The sequence below is a fragment of the Canis lupus genome, chromosome 20 (genome assembly GCF_003254725.2).
Source record: "Canis lupus dingo isolate Sandy chromosome 20, ASM325472v2, whole genome shotgun sequence".
Classification (NCBI taxonomy): Eukaryota; Metazoa; Chordata; class Mammalia; order Carnivora; family Canidae; genus Canis; species Canis lupus.
This window is the reverse complement of record NC_064262.1, coordinates 48353466-48376808: the sequence shown is the minus strand read 5'-3', so window position 1 is coordinate 48376808 and position 23343 is coordinate 48353466. Positions and strand designations below refer to the sequence as shown.

The following is a 23343-nucleotide window of genomic DNA, read 5'->3' as shown; positions in this document are numbered from 1 at the left end:
GGCCGCCCAATGCGGGGCTCAATCCCAGGACCCTGAGATCACGATCTGAGCCAAAGGCAGATGCTCAACCATGCGAGCCACCCAGGTGCCCAAGAATTTTTAAGATCTAGTCTCTGAAAGCAAAATTATTTCAGGGCATGAGTTGGGTGTACATTCTGTAACGGACATAGGGAGCCTCTGAGAACATAATAAAGGTGCCTCTGGGGATCCCTGGATGGCTCAGCGGTTTCGTGCCTGCCTTCAGCCCAGGGTATGGCGCTGGAGTCTCGGGATCGAGTCCCACGTCGGGCTCCCTGCATGGAGCCTGCTTCTCCCTCTGCCTGTGTCTCTGCCTCTCTCTCTGTGTGTGTCTCTCATGAATAAAATAATAATAATAATAAAATAAAAAAAATAAAGGTGCCTCTGAAAGCATTAATTGTTCAGGGAACACAGAAGGAGCATCACATGAGCCAATGCATGTGCTGACCATTTTATAATTCATGGAGAGGTGTACGACACATGGGAAAAGACATGTTTTTATGAGTGTTCCCTATTCGACTAGCTGTGAACTGTGTTTGTGAATGGATGTGTAGACAATTCTGTAATGAATGTAGAGAATCGTCTAGAAACACATGTGAAAAGAGATGCTTCTGGGATGCCTGGATGGCTCAGCAGTTGGGCACTTGGCTTCAGCTCGGGCGTGATCCTGGGGTCTTGGGATCGAGTCCCACATCGGGCTCCCTGCAGGGAGCCTGCTTCTCCCTCTGCCTATATCTCTGCCTCTCTCTCTGTTTCTCTCATGAATAAATAAATAAAATATTGAAAAAAAAAAGATGCTTCTAAGACTCTTGGTAGCTTTTGAATATACTCGATCACCTGCTTAAACATAAGCACTTAAGTGTCCTATGTCTCCTCCTTAACTCTGCTTTGGCTGCATGCCATGTTTTCATATAGTGCACTTTCACTTTCATTCAATTAAAAAATTTACATTCTTTTTAGAGAGAGAAAACAAGAGCATCCACGCGAGCCAGCGGGGGGGGGTGGTGGTGGTGGGGGAGGGGGGCAAGTAGGGGCGGGGGGGGGGGAGGAGGGAGAGAGAGAATCTTAAGCAGGCTCCACGCCCAGTGAAGAGCCCAGTGCAAGGCAAGATCCTGACCTGAGCCAAAATCAAGAGTCAGACGCTTAACTGACTGAGCCACCCACGTGCCCCCAGTTGAAAAAATATTTATATTTAAAAAAATTTTTTTACTGGTGAAAATATTTTTGATTTTTGACTTCCACTTTGACCTGTGGGTGTGATTTAATTTTCAAATACCTGTGGATTTTCCAGATATCATTCTGTGATTTCTAATTTTTTTTTTTTTTTTTTTTGTGATTTCTAATTTAATTCGGTTCTAGTCTGAGGACATGCTTGGTAAGATTTCCACTCTGTGATCTTCCTTTTTATGCAAGGGATTTTTTTGCTGGTGTTGTTGTTCAGCAATATATCCCTGGTACCTAGAACACATAGCAGGTTATCGGTACCTGTCTGTTGAATGGGTGAATGAACAACTGAATCCCCATTCCCCATTGGACGTATCAAAAGGCCTTTGCTCAGAGATGTTATTCTACTCCCCTGTGGTCACACAGCAAGAATGGGGCAGAGCTGGGGTCAGAGCTGGGTCAGCCTTATGTGATACCTAGTTGATGGGACTGAATTGCTCTACTATAGTTCCTGAGCACCTACTATGTGGCAGGTCCTGAAGGATGGCCTTGGCTGTGGCCATCACCCCCTCACAGTGAGACTATCTGGCCATCATTGCACTTCCTTACCCTAGGCCCACTCACCTCAAGGGGCAGCCTTGCTGGGCAGAGATGCCATCATCCATGCACTTGGCTGGTGTAACCCCACCTCCGTCCTCTCCCTCCCCTCTGACCCCACTTATCCATCTGGAGCCTGATGGTCCTGTGTGTGTGCTCAGCAGACAGGATGCGTCTTTCTCAGATGTCTCCGTTTCTCCACGTGTGGAATGGGAATGGCTGCACCTACCCGTCAGGTGGGCTGCGGAGGCTCTGCACATTATATCATGCGGTGTTATCAGGGGAAAGCCCAGCCCCTGGGGTGAGTTTTCTCTGGAGAGGGAGGCTGGTCGGCTACCTCATACCACACTCCTTCCCCATGTGCTTACAAAGATTTTCCACTTGTGGAGACTGTGGGTTGCTTATATTGATCTGTGAGGCAAGAAATTCTATTTTAGGCTGCTCTTATTCTAAACTTGTTACAGCAGCCCAGCCTAATATTTTAACGTGTATACAGGCCTGGCGGGATTTCCTTGTTTCTCAGGCCCAATTTGAATTGCGATTCCTTTTACTTTTAGCAGGAAAGCCCCCTTAGAGGGAGAATTGGGGTCTTGCCCCTCACGGTATGGAATCGTTTCCTGTGGTTACTGTCACAAATCACCACAAATTTAGTGGCTTAACACAATAGTAACAGACTCTTTTATCATTCTTGAGGTCAGAAGTTCAAATTGTTTGATGGGGCCCAAACTGGCCATCATCAGGGCCACATTCCCCCAGAGGATCTAGTGGGAGAATCCGTCTTCTTGCCCTTTCAAGCTTCTAGAGCTGCATTCCTTGACTCATGGCCACTTCCTGCATCTTCGAAGCAACCAGAAATGGTATAAAGCTTCAGAGAAAGAAGAAAGGCTTGAGACCCAGACATACACAGGGAAAGGTGGGGTGGCCACAGAGGCAGACATCAGAGGGACGTGGCCCCAGCCAGGGAATAACCAGGAGCCTGGGGAAGAGGCAAGAAAGGATTCTCCCCTAGAGCTTCTGGAAAGAGCGTGCTTGTGCCAACACCTTGACTTCGGACTTCTTTTATACCCCCAAGATAAATTAGATATTACATGCATATTTCAGATGTACAGACTGATGATCTGATATACATGGACATTGTGAAATATTCACCACAACTGAGCCAATCAATATATCTATCACCTGATAGTTACCACTTCCTTTTTTCTTTTTTTTTAAAGATTTTATTAAAAAATAAAGATTTTATTTATTTACTCATGAGAGACATACAGAAAGAGGCAGAGACATAGGTAGAGGGAGAAGCAGGCTCCATGCAGGGAGCCCAACGTGGGACTCGATCCCAGGACCCCAGGATCACGCCCTGAGCCAAAGGCGGCAGACATTCAACCACTGAGCCACTCAGGTGACTGTCTTTTTCTTTCTTTCTTTCTTTCTTTCTTTCTTTCTTTCTTTCTTTCTTTCTTTCTTTCTTTCTTCTTTCTTTCTTTCTTTCTTTCCTTCCTTCCTTCCTTCCTTTCTTTCTTTCTCTTTCTTTTTTCTTTCTTTCTTTCTTTCTTTTTTTCTTTCTTTCTTTCTTTCTTTCTTTCTTTCTTTCTTTCTTTCTTTCTTCTTTCTTTTTCCTTTCCTTTCCTTTCCTTTCCTTTCCTTTCCTTTCCTTTTCTTTTCTTTTCTTTTCTTTTCTTTTCTTTTCTTTTCTTTTCTTTCTTTTCTTTCTTTCTTGTGTGGAGAGGACCCAAGATCTACCCTTATAGCAAATTTCAAGTACACACTATAATACTGTCAACTATAGTCACATTGTTGTACATCAAGCCTCCAGAACTTATTCATCTTACATAACTAAAACATTGTACATATCTACCCAAGTTTCTCCTCCCCCAGCCCCTGGCGACCACCTCTCTGCTTCTATGGGTTCCACGATATGAGGGCAAGGGCAGAAGCAGGCAGACCAGGAGGAGGCTATTACTGTAATCCTGGTGAAAGCTGCTGATGGTCAGACTGGGAGGTGAGCTCAGCTCAGATGTTGGGTATATCATGAAAGCAGAGCTGACCAGAATTTCTAACAGGTTTGCCAGATTTCCAATCTCTACGGTATTGAATAAACCACCCCAAACTTAATAGCAAAAAAAAAGTCACTTCAGTATGCTCACAGATTCCCTGGGACAAGGTCTGGTAGGGACACCTGGTTTCTGTTCCATGATGTCTGGGGTCTGAGATGGGAAGACTCAGCAGGCTAGATGTGCCTCTACTATTCTGAGGGCTAGAAACATCAGGAGGTGCCTTCATGCATATGTCTAGCACCTGGGTTGGGATGACTTGAAGTCTAGCCTGAGCTGGGACTGTTGAGTGGGTCACCTCCATGTGGCTGGGGTTTCCTCACAACATGAAGGCAGGGAGCAAGTGTTCTGACTGAACCAGGTGGAAGCTGCACGACCACTATCATATCTGACACATTCTTTTGGTTATAAGGGAATCACTAACATCATCCCAGATTCAAGGGAAGGAGAATTGGATTCTACTTGTTTTTATTTAAAAAAATATTTTGGGGGATCCCTGGGTGGCTCAGCAGTTTAGCACCTGCCTTTGGCCCAGGGCGCGATCCTGGAGTCCTGGGATCGAGTCCCATGTCGGGCTCCTGGCATGGAGCCTGCTTCTCCCTCCTCCTGTGTCTCTGTCTCTCTCTCTCTGTCTATCATAAATAAATAAATAAATCTTTTAAAAAATAAAAAATAAAAAAAAGATTTTTTTAAATAATTTTTTTATTTATTTATGATAGTCACAGAGAGAGAGAGAGAGAGAGAGAGGCAGAGACACAGGCAGAGGGAGAAGCAGGCTCCATGCACCGGGAGCCCGACGTGGGATTCGATCGCGGGTCTCCAGAATCGCGCCCTGGGCCAAAGGCAGGCGCCAAACCGCTGCGCCACCCAGGGATCCCAAAAAAAAGATTTTTTAAGTAGGATCTACACCCAGCATGGAGCCCAACGTGGGCCTGAACTCAAAATTCTGAGATCGAGATTGGAGCTGAGATCAAGAGTTGGGGATGTTCAACCGACTGAGCCACCAGGGAAGCCCCCAGACTCTACTTTTTGATGGAATGGGAAGGTCACATCACATAAGAACACGTGGCAGAAAGAGATACTGTTGCTGTCATCTTTTGAAAATTCAATTTGCTAGAGTCATGGAATGAGAGAAGAGAGGAGTCATGGATGATTCTGAGGCCATTGACCCCAAAGGCTGATGGTGGTCCTATGGGGAAACACAGGCAGGCTGCCCTCCAAATGAGTTCTCCAAATGGCTCCAGCCTGGTTGTTTTACCGCCTTCACTTGGCTCACAGGAAACTCCCACATCTGTGCTGAATCGAAACATGCAACCACTCCTCCTGCAGCCCCTTCCCCTAAATCCATGCTTTTGCTTCTTGCTGTTTTGGTTACGAGTCAGATCCTCATCCCTTGCTTTACCTGTGGGGTGGACAGACTTCTGTCTTTAATTTTCACTTTTTAAATAGCTTCCAGTCCATGTCAAGCTCACACGAAAAACCTTCCTTTGCAAGTTCTGTGTATATGACTGTGGTGACCAGCCCCCAATGACCCTTATATCCTCTTGTTCACATCCTCGAGTTGTCCCCTCCTTCCATGACTGAGCTGATTCATGTGAAAAAAGGATCATAGTTTGTGACTTGCATGGCAAAATCATAAAAGGTGCAGAGGCTTCCACCTTGGCCTCTGCCACATTGAGGGACACTTGATCAGCCCTCGGAGAGAGCGCTTCATCTTGGAAGCAGATCCTCCAGCCTCAGCCCAGCCGTCAGAGACTGCAGCCCCAGGGAGACTCTTGAGTGCATATGAGAGGTCCTGAGGCAGAACTACCCAGCTAAGCTACTCTTGAACTCAGAGCCAGAGAGACTTCGAGATAATAAGAGCTTGCTATCATTATTCATCCAGGGATAACTGAACCAGTGTCCCAGCACTTCATTGTGGAAGGAGAGAGCACTTAGCACCTATCACTTTAACATTTTGTTGCAAATGTCACTTCCAGGAGGCCCTCCCTCTTTATCTCTCTACATTAGCCCCAACCTCTCCCATTACTCTGTTTTAGTTTATTGTTTTTTACTTTTTACAAAGATTTTATTTGTCAGAGAGAGCGAGAGAGCACAGGCAAGGCAACAGCAGAGGGAGAGAGAGAAGAAGGCTCCCTACTCAGCAGGGATCCTGATATGGGACTCTATTCCAGGACCCTGGGATCATGACCTGAACTGAATTCAGGTGCTCAACAAACTGAGCCACCCAGGTGCTCCTATCTTACTGTGTTTTAAATAATGCTTAGTGACTATTGGAAATATGATAAAAACCCAAACCATATTGTTTATTTCTATATTTATACTAGTTCAGTGTCTGTCCTGTATTGATGGAAATTTCCATGAAGGAAGGAGCTTATCCATCTTTTCCACCTGGGGCCTGATAGAATGCAGGGGTTACTGTCATTGTCACTTCTGTGTATGAATCCAAACTGGAAGAAAGGTGTGTGTGTGTGTGTGTGTGTGTGTGTGTGTGTATGGTTTGGGTGGTTCCCCTCAAAGTGGATTTGCATGTACTTGACTTTTGACGAAAAAGGGAACTGAGAGAAGCCTCAGGCACCTGAGCTGGAGGCTTAGGAGGTAGAAGCTGCCAAGCTCTGGTTCTCCCTTCTCAGGCTCCTGTGTTAGCTGCAGCCATGTACATGTACACCAACTCTGGGTGCCAGGACCTGCAAGGTATGGTCCTGGCTAGTCTTGAGCTGGGGGCCAGGGATGATCGGGACCCAGATTACAGTATCCCCACTCTGTGGCTGGAACCTGGGGCCTGAGGGACAGAGGAGGGAATGGGCTGGGCTCTCATTTGCCTTTCCTCTGGAAGGGACCAGAGAGGAGGACAATGATGATGGTGATGATTATGAAAACATGGCACCACCCTATAAGGACCTTCCTCCCAAGCCAGGTAAGAGGACTTCTCAGAAGCCAGGAGAAGGGATGTGTGGCCTGTGGCCTGGGGAAAGCAGGGTCCCCAAGGGACATTACCTGGGCATGAGAGACACAGAGTCAGCCTCCTGTGTACCCAGCTTGTGCCAGGTACCATGTTGGTGGGAGTATCTCTCTGATGGGAGAGGCAGTTCTGGGCACAGCCTCAGGTGAGCAGGTCCGAGGAGGGAGCGATCAAGAGAATAAGGAAATCTTGAGGGGAATTAGGTGGTAGGAGTATTGGAGTATTGGGGTCGAGGAGGGGGTATTGGAGTGGGATTTAAGGGATAAGTTGGAGTTTGTTAGGAAGAGAAGCCCAGTAGAGAAGTGGAGGATGCAAAGGTCCTGAGACATGAAAGCTGGTGTTTCATAAAACTGTGAGTGCACCAGTGGCTCCCCAACGTCCTTGCATTCACACTCTGGGCCCAGATTGACTTTTAGACCTGGGTGCTCCATGCCTGGCTCAGGGCTCAACGAGAGTCTGATAAGTGGATATAAAAGTGAAGGTTTTAAAAAAAGACTTAATGCTTTGAGATTTCCCTGAGCCAACTCCCGTCAGGGCCCCTGAGTGTTGACTGTGTTGTGTTGGTAGCCTTGGACAGTGGCCATTCCATGAGGGGTGGGGTGCTGTATCCACCACTTCTTTTTTTTTTTTTTTTTTAAAGATTTTATTTATTTATTCATGAGAGACACAGAGAGAGGCAGAGGGAGAAGCAGGCTCCATGCAGGGAGCCTGATGTGGGACTCGATCCTGGGTCTCCAGGATCACGCCCTGGGCTGAAGGTGGGGCTAAACCGCTGAGCCATCCAGGGATCCCCACATCCATCACTTCTTAATCAGGAATGAGACTGACCTGGGAGGTCCCTGGGCACTGTGGGGCCAGAATGAGGTAGGAGGTGAACTGGGCTCAGCTGTTTGTCTCCCAGCTCTCACTTGGTCCCAATACAATCCTCAAACCTACCACCAAGAGGGACCCCACCAACTGATCATCAGTGCCACCCCTTCCCCAAAGTTAGCCTCCTCCCCATCTCCAATTGCAGCCCAGTCTCCACCCCCATCTTTATTTCCAAATCCAAAGTCATCATTTTACTTCAACACAACTAAAAGCTAACTGTGACTTTCCCCTCATACCCCAGTGCAGCTCCAGTCCCAATCTTTATCTCCACCACATCCGAAATCACAATCCTACTCCCATGTCCATCACTGTGCCCAACCCATCTTCAATCCCATCCTCATCCAACCATAGCATTGACTCCAACTCTAGCCCAGACTCACTTGTGTCTTTAACTTAGGGTTAACAGCTGTCCTAGTTTGCCCAGGACTGAGTGATTTCCTGGCATGTGAGACTTCCAGTTTTATTTTTTTTCTTTTCTTTTTTTATTGGAGTTCAATTTGCCAACATATAGCATAACACCCAGTGCTCATCCCATCAAGTGCCCCCCTCAGTGCCTGTCACTTCCAGTTTTAAAACTGGGCAAGCCCTGGGTGATCTAGGATGATTGGTCGCTCTTTCTTAATCCTGTCCCCATCCCTGACCCCAATTCAATTCTCATGTTCAACCCTATCCCTAGCCCTCCATTTTAGTCTTAGTCCTGGTTCCATTACTGCCTCTGATCTTATTCCGACCCTCAGACCAGTTCTAATTCTGACCTTCTCTTTCACAGATTCAATGGCTCCACCTAGGCCTCCGAGGGCAGGTGAGCTGGGGCTGGGGGTACAGGAGACCCAGTGCTGGCTTATCCTGCTCTGGGCCTGAGCAACAATTCTTCCCCCTCCTCCCCCCCCCCAGGAAAGAAAACAGAGAACCCCCCACTTCCCTACAAGTCCCCAAAGATCAAAGGTGAGAATCTAGGGCTGGGGCCTTTAGGTTTACCTGGATGAAGCCCTGGTCTGCATAACCATTGTCTTTCTGACCTCTTAGGCCTGGACATCACCCCTGTCACTCGCACATCTCCTCAACTGGGTGAGCAGTGGGAAAACACTTTAAGAAGCCTGGGAGGGGACATCTGGAAGTCCTCCCTCTAGTTCCCCAGTTCTGACCAGAGAACAAATCAGATGGGATGGGGGAGATATTGATCTTGGAAGACAGTCTTTCTACAATTTTTGAATAAACTTTCTCTCCCTTCCTCCCAGATGTCAATCTGGCACATCCTCCGTTCCAGCCATCCCTAGCTAGTAAGTCCTCATGCCCTCCAGGTGTACCTCTGTCTTCTCTTTCATGGTCGCAAGTATGCTAGATTCAGACCTAGAGTCCCAGAAGGAGACCTTGGAGCAGAGAAATGTCTCCTTTGGAAGCTTCTCCTCTCTGATCTAGACCAGATCCTGAGGGACCCAGGGTAACTGCCTGATACCCTTCAGGCCTCACTTCCTACTTCCAGGAGGTATGGGAAACATTCTCTGTCCCCAATGCAAAGGTCCTAGAATGGGGAGCAGCTTGGGCAGGGGCTGCTGGAGAGTCTAGATCATGTATCATAAATGTTAGGAGCAGCACTGGACTTGAAGAGGTCCTCAGTTTACTTATTTGCAAACTGGGAATTATAGTTACATCTGTGTCATAAGGGTAAGGATCCAATAAGATAATAAGGATGTGACAGGATGCTTGGCACACAGTAAGTTCTCTCCAGTGTTCTAGGTTAGGGCGTAGTTGTGTTAGGTTATAGTGATGGTGTTGGATTTGTAAGTGGAGATGGGAATGGAGGTGTGGCTTCATTTGGAAATGGGGAGGGGGCTATATTTGGGGAGGGGTGGCCCTGAAGCACAGTATGTACTCTTGTGGACCTCTTCAGGGTTCTTTTCTCCTGACACTCTCTTGCTGACCCCATCTGGTGATACAGTCATGGCCATATATGTCTGTCCCTCTGTTTTTGGAGAGAGGGTCAAGTGTCTCTTTCTCATTCTCTGAAGCACCAATACTGGTTTCTTTGTCCCCGCCCTCATTCCCCAACAATTCCAGCGTCCCAGCTCAGTCAGAAGTCCAGGTGTCCTGGGTGCTACCAGGAGGAGAGACTGGTGGCGTACCTGTGTCTGCTGGTGGTGGTGTCGCTGCTCCTGGGTTGCACTGGTCTGGCTGTGACCCTGATTAAGTGTGAGTAGAAAGAGGATGGGGTATGGGGAGAGATTGATCATGGGGCATGAGAGGACTTGGGCTCAAGATGGATTCTTCCTTATAGACCAGGAGGTGGTGGAAGAGCTGAGGATATTGACCTTTCAGCAGATGGCGTGGCAAGAGAATGGTGAGTGCTTTCAACTGACCCTTCATGCCATGCGTATTGAACACCCAACATGACCCCTCAAACCCAACTCCAAGACCATTTCCAATTCCATCGTTGCCAAGCTTTGTGCTAGGTATCAGGGCATGGGTAAGATAGTAAACATATCAGGTATAGTTCCTGTTCCTGTGGAGTGTGTGCATATGTGTGTGTGTGTCTAGACCTCTACTGTCCAATATGGTGGCCATGAGTCACTGGCTATTGAGCACTTGCAGTGTAGTCATTCCGAACTGAGATGTACAGTAATTGTAAAGTACACACCAATGTTAAAGACTTGCTACAAAAAAAAATGCAAAATACCTCAACAATATTAATAATAATAACCTTTAGTATTGATTACTCATTGAAATCATACTTTGGATAGATTGGAATAAATAAATAATATTCAAATTAATTTTGCCCACTTCTTTTGACTCTTAGAATATGTGGCCATTGGAACATTTAAAATTGTGTATGTGGTTTAGATTTTATTTCTGTTGGACAGCACAGGTATTGAGAATCATTTACCAAATTATCACTCAAATGAATATAAAGTTTCAAATCTCAATGAATAGTCTAAAGGTAGATGATTCTACGAAAAAAATCTCATAGGGATCTTGACCTTATCTTTGGGAGGGTCATACAGGGCTTCCCTAGAGAATGGATGCTACCGCTGAGTGAAGGAAGAGAAAAAAATAAACCACGTGAGACGTTGAGGGTTTCAGGTATATGCAAAGGCCCTGTGGTAGGAGGTAGCATCATAAGTACAAGGGAGGAGGGTGGTGCAGTTTGACAGGTAGGAGGTGATGGTGGCTGAGAGTTGTGGCCATGAGGATGGAGAGAAATGGGTGGAGCAGAAAGGTTTAGGTGGTAAAACTGATTGGACCTGGAGATGGATTGGGAATGGCAGTGGGTAAGAGAGAAGGGTGTCAGGCTGGAAGAAGGCACGTTTGTGTAGGAGTAGTGGGAATATACACATTAGTTGTAGAGAAGTCTTCTGGGCTGGCATGGCCTTCACCATGATTGTTGAAGTCTGAAAATTGTTCCATCCTATGGGCATGCCTTCTGTGCGCATCTCAGATCAAGCCACTCTTCTGCTTAAAACCCACTGATGGCTTCTCACTGCCCAGAGTCCAACACGGAACTCTTGGCTTAGCATTCAAGGCCCTGGACATCGGACCTCATCCTACTTTGAACTTTAGCTCCTGTAAGGTTTGCCTTGACCTCTACCACTATAGCCTTCTCCAGCACACTTGCCCGTGCACTTTGGCTTTCAAGGTGACCCCTGCCTGTGGAGTCTCCCTCTCCCTTTCACAGATACTGAGTCACCATCTTCCTTCAAAACCCACCTCCTGGGAATCCCTGGGTGGCTCAGCGGTTTAGCATCTGCCTTCTGCCCAGCTCATGATCCTGGAGACCTGGGATTGAGTCCCACATTGGGCTCCAGTCCCACATCGGGCTCCCTGCATGGAGCCTGCTTCTCCCTCTGCCTCTCTCTCTCTCTCTCTGTCTCTCACGAACAAATAAATAAAAATTAAAGAAAAACAAGATCCACTTCCTCCAGGAAGTCCACCATCTCCACTCTTCCTCAAGGCCATCAGTCCCTCTGAACCACTCTAGGACCCTATAGGCACTGTGTGTGTCATTTTGAGTTCTACTACCACCCACTAGAAAGAGGGTGAGGGGTGGGATTGGCACAGATCTTACTTCTGTCTGGTGTGTTTGCAGTCCATGGTGGATGGGTGAGTAGATGAAGGTTTGGGTTTCTAACCTTCCAGCCCATCTCTGCTGACAGTGACTGGCATGGCAGGACTAGCTGGCCTGAAGAAGGACATTGACCATGTAAGAACTAACACCAACAAGTCCCTAGGAGAACTTCGGGGCTTATTAGGTGAGTGGGGCTTGGTGAACGACCCTGAGATGGGGGGCATGACAGAGCTGGCACACTGCACAAATCCATGGGGGCAATTCTCAGTGCAGTCTATCTGAATGTTGCCCCTGGAGCTGAGCAGTGCACAGCCTGCACAACTGTATATGGCACATTATGTACATGACTCTGACTCTGCGGGCCATTCTGACAGCATCCTCTTCTGTCCCCAGAGTGTACCAGGGTCACCTGCCCGGAGGGTTGGCTTCCCTTTGAGGGCAAGTGTTACTACTTCTCCCCAAGCACCAAGTCCTGGGATGAAGCCCGGAAGTTCTGCCAGGAGAATTACTCTCACTTGGTCATCATCAGTAGCTTTGCTGAACAGGTGATCTGTCCCTTCCGAGCCCTTGAGAACCAGTGGGATTCACATAGCCTTCCCTGGTCTGCATGGAGAGAAATTGGAATTGCCTTTGAGCCACTAAGACTTTTAATAGCAAGGTTAAGAAGACAGGCTCTACTTGAGTTCAAATCCTGATTGTGTTTCTTATCCCGAGTTTCTGTTTTTTCTCTAACCTGGAGATAAAACCATGGCACTTTCTATTCTCCAGGCTGCACTCCAAACATGTTACATCTTACATGAACATAATCCTCACAATAACCCTGTAAATTAGTGTGTGAGTCAGGAGAGGTTATGTTATGCTGAAGTAACAGACAGTCCCCGTCGCTCGATGGTGAAAGGCAACTCTGAAAGCTTCCACTTACTTGTGCTCACAAGGCGAGTCCTCCTATGCTTTTGGGCGGTAGGAAAATAGTCCTACCTGTGGAGCAGAATTGGCATTTTGTAAGCAACTGCAATGATTTGATGCTACCACAGCTAGATAGTAAAACCATTTGTCCATGGTTTTTACTTCACAGATGAAGAAACTGAGGCACAGTACAGAGCTGGGATTTGAGCCCAGATGTTTGCCATGGTTTATTTTTCCCCATCTTTTTACATTAGTCTCTCCGTGTCATTATTTTCAGTGGTTTTTTTTTTTTTTTTTTTTTTGTAGACAGCATATAGTTGGGTCTTGGTTTTTAAATTCAATCTGACAAGTTCTGGCTCTGAATTGCTGTTTTTAGACCATTTATATTTGATGTAGTCGAACTGGTGGCTGAGTGGAGTTTGTACTTGCAGAATTTTGTGGCCAAGGCTCATGGCTCTCCACGGGTGTACTGGCTGGGGCTGAATGACAGGGACCATGAAGGGAACTGGAAGTGGCTGGATGGGTCACCTGTCACTCTGAGGCAAGTATTGAGGGCTCTTGGCGCCTCTGCTCCCTGTGGGTCTTTGTACAGTCCAAGCTAGAAGATTCTCTAGAATCCCAGGTCAGGCAGGAAAGAGGAGGCCCAAGGTCATTTTTTAATTTTGTTTTGCCTACAGGGCTTCTGGTCTTTGTACCTTTGAAATGTTCCTCCATTGTAATATCTCCTTTTAGCACAACTGATCAAATACAACATGTCCACAGGTCAATGGTTTGGGGTGGGGTGAGGAGTTGGAGAAAAGAAGGGTGGCTACAGGGCAGGAGGAAAAGGAAGCTTTTGATTTGCCAAAAGGATGAGCAGAATTTCTGTGTCTCTGTCTCTGACTCTCTGTACTTTACATATATTAACCCATTTATTTAATCTTTTAAAAAATCCTATAAGGAAAGTATTATTATCATCTCCATTTTATTTTATTTTATTTCTATCATCTCCATTTCAAAGATAAGGAGGCTGAGGCACATAGAGGTTAACCAACCTGCCTCGGGTCAGAGAGCTAGCAGGTGGCAATGCCAACCAACCTACCTTTATTTTATTTTATTTTATTTTATTTTATTTTATTTTATTTTATTTTATTTTATTTTATATATACATACAAAATAGCATATCAGACAGTGATATTTAGCATATCATATAGCATATCACCCAGTGCTCATCCCGTCAAGTGCCCCTCCCAGCCTTTCACTATTTTTTATATTCTCCAAATGAATGAGACCATATAATGTTTGTCCTTCTCCGATTGACTTACTTCACTCAGCATAATACCCTCCAGTTCCATCCACGTTGAAGCGAATGGTGGGTATTTGTCATTTCTAATGGCTGAGGAATATTCCATTGTATACATAGACCACATCTTCTTTATCCATTCATCTTTCGATGGACACCAAGGCTCCTTCCACAGTTTGGCTATTGTGGACATTGCTGCTAGAAACATCGGGGTGCAGGTGTCTCGGTGTTTCACTACATCAGTATCTTTGGGGTAAATCCCCAGCAGTGCAATTGCTGGGTCGTAGGGCAGGTCTATTTTTAACTCTTTGAGGAACCTCCACACAGTTTTCCAGAGTGGCTGCACCAGTTCACATTCCCACCAACAGTGTAAGAGGGTTCCCTTTTCTCCACATCCTCTCCAACATTTGTTGTTTCCTGTCTTGTTAATTTTCCCCATTCTCACTGGTGTGAGGTGGTATCCCACTGTGGTTTTGATTTGTATTTCCTTGATGGCAAGTCATGCGGAGCATTTTCTCATGTGCTTTCAACCTAGCTTTAAAGTCTATACTCTTAGCTGTTATGTGTTACTTTCTCAGAGTGTATGTATTTGGGTTTTGAGTAGTTGCTAACAAATTGCCCCCCATAGTGGTTATACCAATTTATTCTTTCACTGGCTTGACTATGGTTTTCTTCACAAAAAATTCATCCAATTTTTGTAATTTTGATGGCTAAATTGTAGGTGAAAATGGAATCACAATATAGTATTAATTTGCATTTCTCTTATAATGACTGAGATTGAGCATCTTCTCATATGTTTAATAGCTTTAGGTAGTGACTTTTCCGTGAAGTGTTTATTCACATCATTGGTATATTTTTATACTGGGATTTTTTTCTTCTTTGTTTATTTATTTATTTTAAAGATTTTATTTATTCATTAGAGACAGAGAGAGAGAGAGAGAGAGAGAGAGAAGCAGAGACACAGGCAGAGGGAGAAGCAGGCTCCATGCGGGGAGCCCGACATGGGACTTGATCCAGTATATCCAGGATCACACCCTGGGCTGAAGGCGGTGCTAAACTGCTGAGCCACCCGGGCTGCCCCTTTCTTTCTTTCTTTCTTTCTTTCTTTCTTTCTTTCTTTCTTTCTTTCTTTCTTTCTTTCTTTCTTCTTTCTTTCTTTCTTCTTTCTTTCTTTTTAAAGATTTTATTTATTTATTCATGAGAGACACAGAGAGAGGCAGAAACATAGGCAGAGGGAGAAGCAAGCTCCCTGTGGGGAGCCTGATGTGGAACTAGATCCCACGATCCTGGGATTATGATTTGAGCCAAAGGCATATGCTCAACCACTGAGCCACTCAAGTGCCCCTTTTTATTTATTTCTAAGAGCTCTTTATATATTAGGGATATTAGTGTTCTGGCAGGGGATCTCAGTTTTTATTAGTGATTCTGGGAAGAATGGGGTGCCTGGGTGGCGCAGTTGGTTAAATGTCTGACTCTTGGTTTCAGCTCAGGTCATGAGGGTGGTGAGATCCAGCCCCCTGTTGGATTCTGTGTTCAGCATGAAGTCTGCTTGAGATTGTCTCTCCCTCTGCCCCTTCCACTTGTTCTCTTTCTTTCTCTTTCTCTCCCTCTGAAATAAATTAATAAAAATCTAAAAAAAAAAAAAAAAAAGATTCCTGGAAGAAGGCACAGCTCTGTGAATAGAGATGGCGTGGTGTGGCCCTCCCCTAGCGGGGCTAGGGCTGCTAAAGGCTCGCGTTATGCTTTCTCTAGAGAGTTTTCCTCTGTTGAATGGAGGTCTGCCCATCTAGAAGATTTCTCCACTGCCAGTGGGGTCAGCCCATAGCCAACGAGCAGCTGAGAGAAGCCTGGACCCTTTGTCACAAGTCCAGACAACCCTGTGGTGCTGCTTATACTCCACAGCTCCCAGTCAGATCAGATTGGGCTGAACCCACATCCCTGCTCAACTCCTACCCTTGGCCCATCCTGCTTCTTCTGCTCCTTCTCTCCTGAGAGTATCCCTTAATAAATCTCATGCACCTGAATCGCCAAAGCAGTCTCCACTTTAAGGGAATATGATCTAAGACATTACAGTACCTGGAAGGTTGGGAGAATTGGTGGGGCGAAGGAAGGATTCTTTGTAAGAGGAGGTAGAAACTGACAGCAGATGCAGGAAATGGATTCAGGAGCAGGAGACTGTCCTGGTGAATGGGGAGGTGGGGCTGATTTAATGCAGACAAACTGAGTATGAAGGGGGTAGAATGGCAGCTTTAGGTAATTCTGAAAAGCTGAAGAGATGATTAGGATGGGAGAGCCTTGAACCATGAAGGCCTTTCCTCTCCCCCCTCCCCCGCCATATTCTTTCTTTAATTAATAGACTATTCTTTACAGAAAATTTGAACAGAAGGTACAGAGAAATATTTCCTATATTCCTTCTCTCCTGCACAGTTTCCCCTCATATTAACCTCTTGCATTCTGTGCAGCACATTTGTCATAATTGGTGAATCACATGGATATATTATTATCAACTCAAATCCAGAATTTACATTGGGAGCTTTGCGCAGTGGCAGTATCGTAGCCAATGAGGTTTATCCGAGGCGCGATTATTGCTAACAGAATTTACATTGGGGTCCACTCCAAGTGTTGTACAATGTCATGTATCCACTGTCAGAGTATCACATATAATGCTCTGAAATACTCCCCTCTGCCCTGCCCCGTGCTCCACCTATTCATCCCTCCCCATGTCCACTTTTCCTCCTTCCAGCTTTTGGGACCCAGAGGAACCCAACAACCTCCATGATGAGGACTGTGCCAGCATGAACAAAGGGGGCACCTGGAATGATCTGTCTTGTGACAAGACCACATATTGGATTTGTGAGCGGAAATGTTCCTGTTGAACCCCACAGCTGGGGGTGGGTGTGGGTCTGTACCGAGTGCCCCTTGGCTCTTGGGTAATGAGTACCTCCTGCCTTTCCACGGAAGATTCTACCTCTCCATGGACCGACATGGTTATACCTAAGATGCAACCAGGAGCTTGGATTTTGCAAGTCCCCCAGGGTGCAAGTGAGAGCATTTCTACGAGGACTTGAAGGCTTGTTCAATCAGATGATGTCTTAGTCTGTTCAGGCTGCTATACCAGAATACTGTAAGCTGGATGGTTTATAAACAACAGATTTATTTATTGAGGTTATAGAAGCTGGGAAGTCCAAGATCAAGGCACAGTGTTTAGTGAGGGCCCACTTTTCTGACTCATAGATGGCCATCTTCATGTGGTGTTCTCTCATCCTGGAAAGGGTGAGAGCTCTCTGGGGTCCTTGTTATAAGGGCACAAGAATTCTATCCTCATGACCTAATCACCCCCCCCCCAAAGGCAATACCTCCTTATACCATCACATTGAGGCTTAGGATTTAACAAATGAATTGAGTGAGGGCACACAATGCAGTCTGTAGCAGGTAGTGAGCTGGAGGGGTACTGGGTCTTAGAGGTTGTCTCCTAGTTCTGGGGTCTGAGGAAGCTCACCAAGTCCCTGAATGTGGCTCTTAGGAAGCAGTGCTGGCCCTGAGGGCTCTGGGTCTGACAATGACTGAGCTGGAGCTGAAAATACCCTGGTTCCACTGGACCATGGTGTGCTGGGACAGGGCTCCCTTAATGCCTGCCTGATGTGGAGCAGCTTCTGGGAAGCAGGTGGGGAAAAATTATTCTTGACAGGCAATTTTCTCAATGTCCCAGGTGAGGTTTGCCCAACTAAGGTGACAGAATCAGGCCTCTTCCAAGACTTGTGAAACTTCTAGAAAGCAGACCAGCTGAAAAGCAAGACTTAATGTGTGGTCAGATTCTCAGGACAGCAGTGGAGCTATCTACCTGCATGTGCCTTTAGGCTGTTTGTGGTTTGTAAAGATCTTTGATGAAGTAATTCATTTTACTTCTGAGTGGACCTTCTTGGGCTATTAGCTCGTGCAATGTTAGTACTCAAAATGTCAGTTCACTGTGTGAACTATGTTCACTGCGTGAACTTGCCCACTGTGTTAGTTTGCTGGGGATGCCATAATAAAGCACCATAGACTGGCTTAAGTGAGAGAAATTTGTTATCTCATGGTTCTGGAGGCTGACGTCAGAGATCAAAGTGTCAAAGTAGTTGGTTTCTGGTGAGGGGTCTCTCCTTGACTTCTAGATGACCCTCTTCTCCCTGTGTCTTCACATGGACTTCCCCTTGTGTGTATCTGTGTCCTATTCTCTTCTTTTTATTTTATTTTATAAAAAGATTTTATTTATTTATTCATGAGAGATAACAGAGAGAAGCAGAGACTAAGGTAGTCTCTAAGAGGGCTAAGGGCTAAGGTAGAGGGCTAAGCAGGCTCCCCATGGGGAGCCAGATGTGGGACTTGATCTCAGGACCCCGGATCACACCCTGAGCTGAAGGCAGACGCTCAACCACTGAGCCACCCAGGTATCCCCTGATCTCTTCTTTTTATGAAGACGCAGGTCGTATTGCATTAGGGCCCATTGTAATGACTTCATTTTTATTCATTACCTCTTTAAAGACTCTACCTCAAAATACATTACATTGTGATGTACTGGGGGTTAGGACTTCAACATGTGAATTTTAGGGGAGACGTCATTTCAGCCTCTAATACCCACTAATTGGTGCTCCTCCAGTGATTATGACAATGAAAACCCCCCCTATGGGGCTGGTTCTACTTTGCAGTTGAACACAATGTAACACAACAATCCCTTTGGAAAATCTCTGAATTGTATTCAAAGGTAGGTAGACATTTTCCAACCTGATCAATTTATTGACCAACAGCTACCCTTGATGAGTAGCAGAATCCTTGCATTGAGTGAGAGCAGGTGATTACGGCAAGGAGGCTCTGAGCAGAAGGGCAGTGGGGGAGGTTAGCTTTCACTTCACTTCTTGTTTCCGTGTCTGTTTGCCTCCTTCCACCTCCACACCTGCCCCAACTCACCAATACTGAAAACAGTCCCCCATGTACCCCATAGATTGCAGAGTGGGTGGGCATCCTGTTCTAAGCCCTCTACCTAGGGTGCTGTTGGTCCAAGTGATTGTTTATTTGGGTCAGGGGAAGTTCCTTCATCTCAGAAGAGGAAACTTCAGCTTCCCCCAGTGTATTGAAAAATGAGGAAATAGGGCTGTGTTCACATCTTTGAGTCATGCTGGGGGTGTTCCACAGGGCACCTGGCTCAAACCTATCACCTATCTCCCTTCCACATCTCTCATGATTGTATAATTTTAGGTAGAGAGATAAGTATGAAGGTCCCCTTTACCACCTTGGGTTTAGGGGAGCAAAGGTTGGATATTCTTGGTGGATAAAGATAACAAAACCCACAGTTTATCAAGCATATATTGTGTGCTAGATAAACAGTAGCTCCCACTGAATCTTCTCAATGACACTGTGAGGTCATTACAACCCTATTTTATAGCTAGGGAGACTGAGGCTTGCCCATTGTCATTTTTAAAAAATAATATATTTATTTTTTATTGGTGTTCAAATTGCCAACATACAGAATAACACCCAGTGCTCATCCCGCCAAGTGCCTCCCTCAGTGCCCATCACCCACTCACCCCCACCCCCTGCCCTCCTCCCCTTCCACCACCCCTAGTTCGTTTCCCAGAGTTAGGAGCCTTTATGTTGTGTCTCCCTTTCTGATATTTCCTACCCATTTCTTCTCCCTTCCCTTCTATTCCCTTTCACTATAATTTATTATTTATTATTATTTATATTCCCCAAATGAATGAGATGGGTAAGTGGCAGAGCTGGTATTTGGACTCAGTCTATGCCTACAAATGTTGATTTCTTTCTGCAGCACCTGCCACATTTCAAGGGACTTCTGCAAACCTGAATTATCCCTGAGGACCCCAACCTTGTAGCTCTTATCTTGGCTGGCAATTATGGGAAAGGAACAGTGTGGTGTGGTGTGGTGGAACAGATATCCTGGGCAGACTAGGAATGGAGTTCTGGGTCTGTTGATAATGATCTATGTGGCCTTCCTGGGGCTATAATGATAACGTAGATGGGAGAGGAAGGGGATCAGGTAGGAAGAAAATGAATCTGTTTTGAAGATAAAGCTAATGGCATTTGCTGATGGCTTGGATGTAGGGTATGAGAGAAAGAAGGGAGTAAAGAATTACCCCTAAGTTTTCAACTTAAGCAAGTAGAGCTAAGGAAGAAAAAAAATGCTTATAACACATATGTTTATTTCTTTATAAAATTTTAGGGGCACTGGGTGGCTCAGTCAGGTACGTGTCTGCCTTCGGCTTGGGTGATGATCCCAGGGTCCTGGGATCGAGTCTCATGTCAGGGTCCCTTCTCAGCAGGGAGTCTGTTTTTTCCTCTGTACATTCTCTCTCTCTCAAATAAATAAAATCTTAAAACATTTTTTAAAAGATTCATTTATTTGAGAGAAGCGAGAGTATAAGCAGGAGGAAGAGGAGAGGGAGAGGGAGAGAGAGAATCCCAAAGCAGACATCCCACTGAGCATGGAGACTGATGCAGGGCTCAATCCCAAGACTCTGAGATCATGACATAAGCTGAAATCAAGAGTCGGGTGCTTAATCTACTGAGCCACCCACGCATCCCCTTACATACATTTATTTGTTTATTTATATTTTTTATTTTTAATTGATCTCTACACCCAATGTGAGGCTCAAATCCACAGCACTCAGATCAAGAGTTGCATGTTTTGCCAACTGAGCCAGCCAGACACACCTGAACACATTTAGATTTGGGTGTTTTATGAACTTTTGCTGAAGTTCAAGAATGGAATCTTGTGTGTAGCAGATGTAGTCATGCCCATCAATATTCTTGATCCTCACATTTTCAGTGACTTCTAATGGCCAGCAGCTGCCCCCAGAGTCTTCCTGGTCTGGTACAAGTCAGGTGAGAAGTGACAGTGGGGAAATGCTTTCTAGAATAGCTCTCAACCAAAGCCTGGACTAGGTGTACACATACCCCAACTCCCTTATCCCTTAGACGAGTTTGAGGTGTGTCACCCAGAGGTACCCACTGGGATTAAGCTTCCATTGCCTAAGTGGTAGCCGCTCAATAACACACTTTGAACACATCTTGTACTGGCTGCCTTTCTTTCCCTGAATCACTTTTCACATTCCTGCTGGTCTTTCCTGGGATCACCTCCAAAATAAACTGCTTACACTTGAATCCTTCTCTCAGAGTTTGCCCTTGGGGGAGCACAAATTGAGACACACTGGGACGGGAGAAGATGACCTTGTGATATGGTTCTGGTTTGCCAGGGATAGAGGGGTTCCTAGGACGTGGGACACTCAATGCTAAAGCTGGAAAATCCTGGGCTAACTGGGATAAGTTGACCACCCTTATAAGATAGCATGGCACCAGGAAAACCAAGAAAAGAGAAAGCCTCAAGAAAGAAAGGGGATAATGTATATGTAGATCAAATCATCACGTAGTACAATTTTTATCTATTAATTATACTTCAACAAACCTGGAAAAAATAAAAATAAGTGATTATATAAAAAAAAAAGAGTAAAAGAGGACCAATGCAGTCAAGTGTGACCCAAAGGTCAAGTTAGAAAAGATTGACAAGCATCTATTTTTAGCCTTGAGGAAGCATTTGGGACATTAAGCCAATCCTGGGTGTGTTAGAGGCAGAAATCAGACTGTGGTGGTTGAACAGTGAAAGAGTGGGAGGAAGCAGGGACAGCAGAGTGTAAACAACTTTTCCCCAGAATTTTGACTGTGAAGGGGGTGGGGAGAGAGGGAGAAAGAGAGAGGTAATTGTGGAAGGGAGGGTTTTTTTTGGGTAGAAGGGACCCAAATGCCTCCGCCCTACTCTTCCCAAACCCCCTATTACTATTATATCAGATCTCTTGAGACCCCCAGACTAATTTTTTTCCTTCATAATTTTCATCTTTTGGCATTTTGCTCTGTTCCTTGAGAGATTTCGTCCACGTGGTCTTCCAAGCCACTAATTTGGCTCTTCATAGTGACTGCACTCTTTAATTCATCCAGAAAAAAATTCTCTTTTTAATTATTCCATCCTATTTATTTATTTATTTTAATATTTTATTTATTTATTTATTTATTTGAGAGACAGAGAGAGAGCGCTGGAGGGAGAGGGAGAGAGAATCTGAGTGCAGAGTCTGATGTGGGGTTCAGTCCTATTACTGTGAGATCATGATCTGAGCTGGAAACAAGAGTCAGCTGCTTAACCAACTGAGTCACCCAGGCACCTCTATTCCATTTTTACTTAGTTCCATAGAGCAGTTTGGTACTACACTGGAATCTCCTTGCATTCTTTTGTGATTATGTTCAATTCTTATTGGAATTATTCTTGTTTTAAGTTGTCCGTCAACTTCAGCAACTCTATTTTGATGAATTTCAATTACATTGGACCATCCTCTTTCAGTTGCTGAGACCTCTTGGTGTTGCCATTTCTTCTTGGGGCTCAGACCCTGGGGTTGAGAACTCTAAGCAAGGGCAGTTTCCCAAGTGATGGGAGGGGATGGATTCTCCACCCCAAGAAATACACATGCATACTAGGCAGGTGTGCAGAGGCACCTCATTGCTCCCCAGTTTCCTTGCTATCTTCTAGATTTAGGATCAGGGCTCCTCTTGGAGTTCTTGGAAGGATTGCACGCACGTGTGTGCACACACACATATACACACACACAGGAGTGATGCTGGCCTATCCTAGAAGGTCCATGGACTCCTGTGGGCCAGACTCTTCCTGGGATGGATGGTGTTTGGTCTTTATCCTTGAATGCTCTTCAGCTTGTCTTGGGACTCTCCACCTGCTGCATGGGGCTACATTTCAACCCCAGATTTTCCTTTGGGGATTCCCCTAGAGATACCACCCTCATCCTTACCCAGCTGTCATTGGCCTCAGCAGACTTTTGGTTCAAAGAGGTAGATATATTAGTGTAGGGGGTTAAGAGGAATTGAGAAAAGTACAAGTGGCCATTTTCCTGGAATCTACCATTTCTCTTTTTTTTTGCATAAGAGCCAGCAAACTATAGCATGGCGGTGGTGTGTGTTTGTGTATGTGTCAAATCCTGAGGGCAACCTGTTTTTGTATGGCCAGTGAGCTAGAAATGAATGTTACATTTCTAAGGGACACCCACACCCACATACACATACTCTGAAAAATCTAAAATATATGTTATTTGGCCCTTTGCAGAAAAAATTTCCTGACTTTTTTTTATTATTATTATCATATTTAAATACCATTGGGGAAGAACCAGGAGAGAGGATCTCAGGGAGGTGGAAGACTTAAGACAGAGAGAGAAGATATCAGTAGAGAAAGGTCTCCAAACAGGCAGGAGGGGATGAGCAAATCACAGAGCAAAGGGTTAGCTTTAAACACGAGGAGGGACCCCTTTGCTATTGTGGAAGATTGGATGAGAGGACTATGGGAATCAATGAGGGAAGGAAGTAAGGGCAGGTATGGATGTGGATATAT

The 23343-nt window shown here is 45.5% G+C and overlaps 1 protein-coding gene and 1 non-coding gene across 2 annotated transcripts; both read left to right on the top strand.

Annotated features, from left to right (window-relative positions):
* Positions 1 to 6414: 6414 nt before the first annotated feature.
* CLEC17A (C-type lectin domain containing 17A) lies at positions 6415 to 19467 on the top strand. The gene is made up of 12 exons (XM_025457807.3): positions 6415 to 6524; positions 6667 to 6747; positions 8432 to 8464; positions 8557 to 8607; positions 8689 to 8730; positions 8901 to 8942; positions 9721 to 9852; positions 9938 to 10000; positions 11811 to 11906; positions 12116 to 12267; positions 13060 to 13169; positions 16654 to 19467. The coding sequence occupies exons 1-12, from the start codon at positions 6485 to 6487 to the stop codon at positions 16784 to 16786; spliced, it is 975 nt and encodes a 324-aa protein (XP_025313592.3). The 5' UTR covers positions 6415 to 6484; the 3' UTR covers positions 16787 to 19467.
* LOC125753211 (U4 spliceosomal RNA) lies at positions 16442 to 16588 on the top strand. The gene has a single exon (XR_007404433.1). It is a non-coding gene; the product is annotated as a U4 spliceosomal RNA (small nuclear RNA).
* Positions 19468 to 23343: the final 3876 nt, after the last annotated feature.

Coding starts and splice junctions, on each gene's coding strand:
- CLEC17A (XM_025457807.3), top strand. CDS start 6,485: ATGTACATGTACACCAACTCTGGGTGCCAGGACCTGCAAG. Junction 8,465..8,556: donor ACCTAGGCCTCCGAGGGCAG/GTGAGCTGGGGC, acceptor CCCCCCCCCCAG/GAAAGAAAACAGAGAACCCC. Junction 8,943..9,720: donor GTTCCAGCCATCCCTAGCTA/GTAAGTCCTCAT, acceptor CAACAATTCCAG/CGTCCCAGCTCAGTCAGAAG.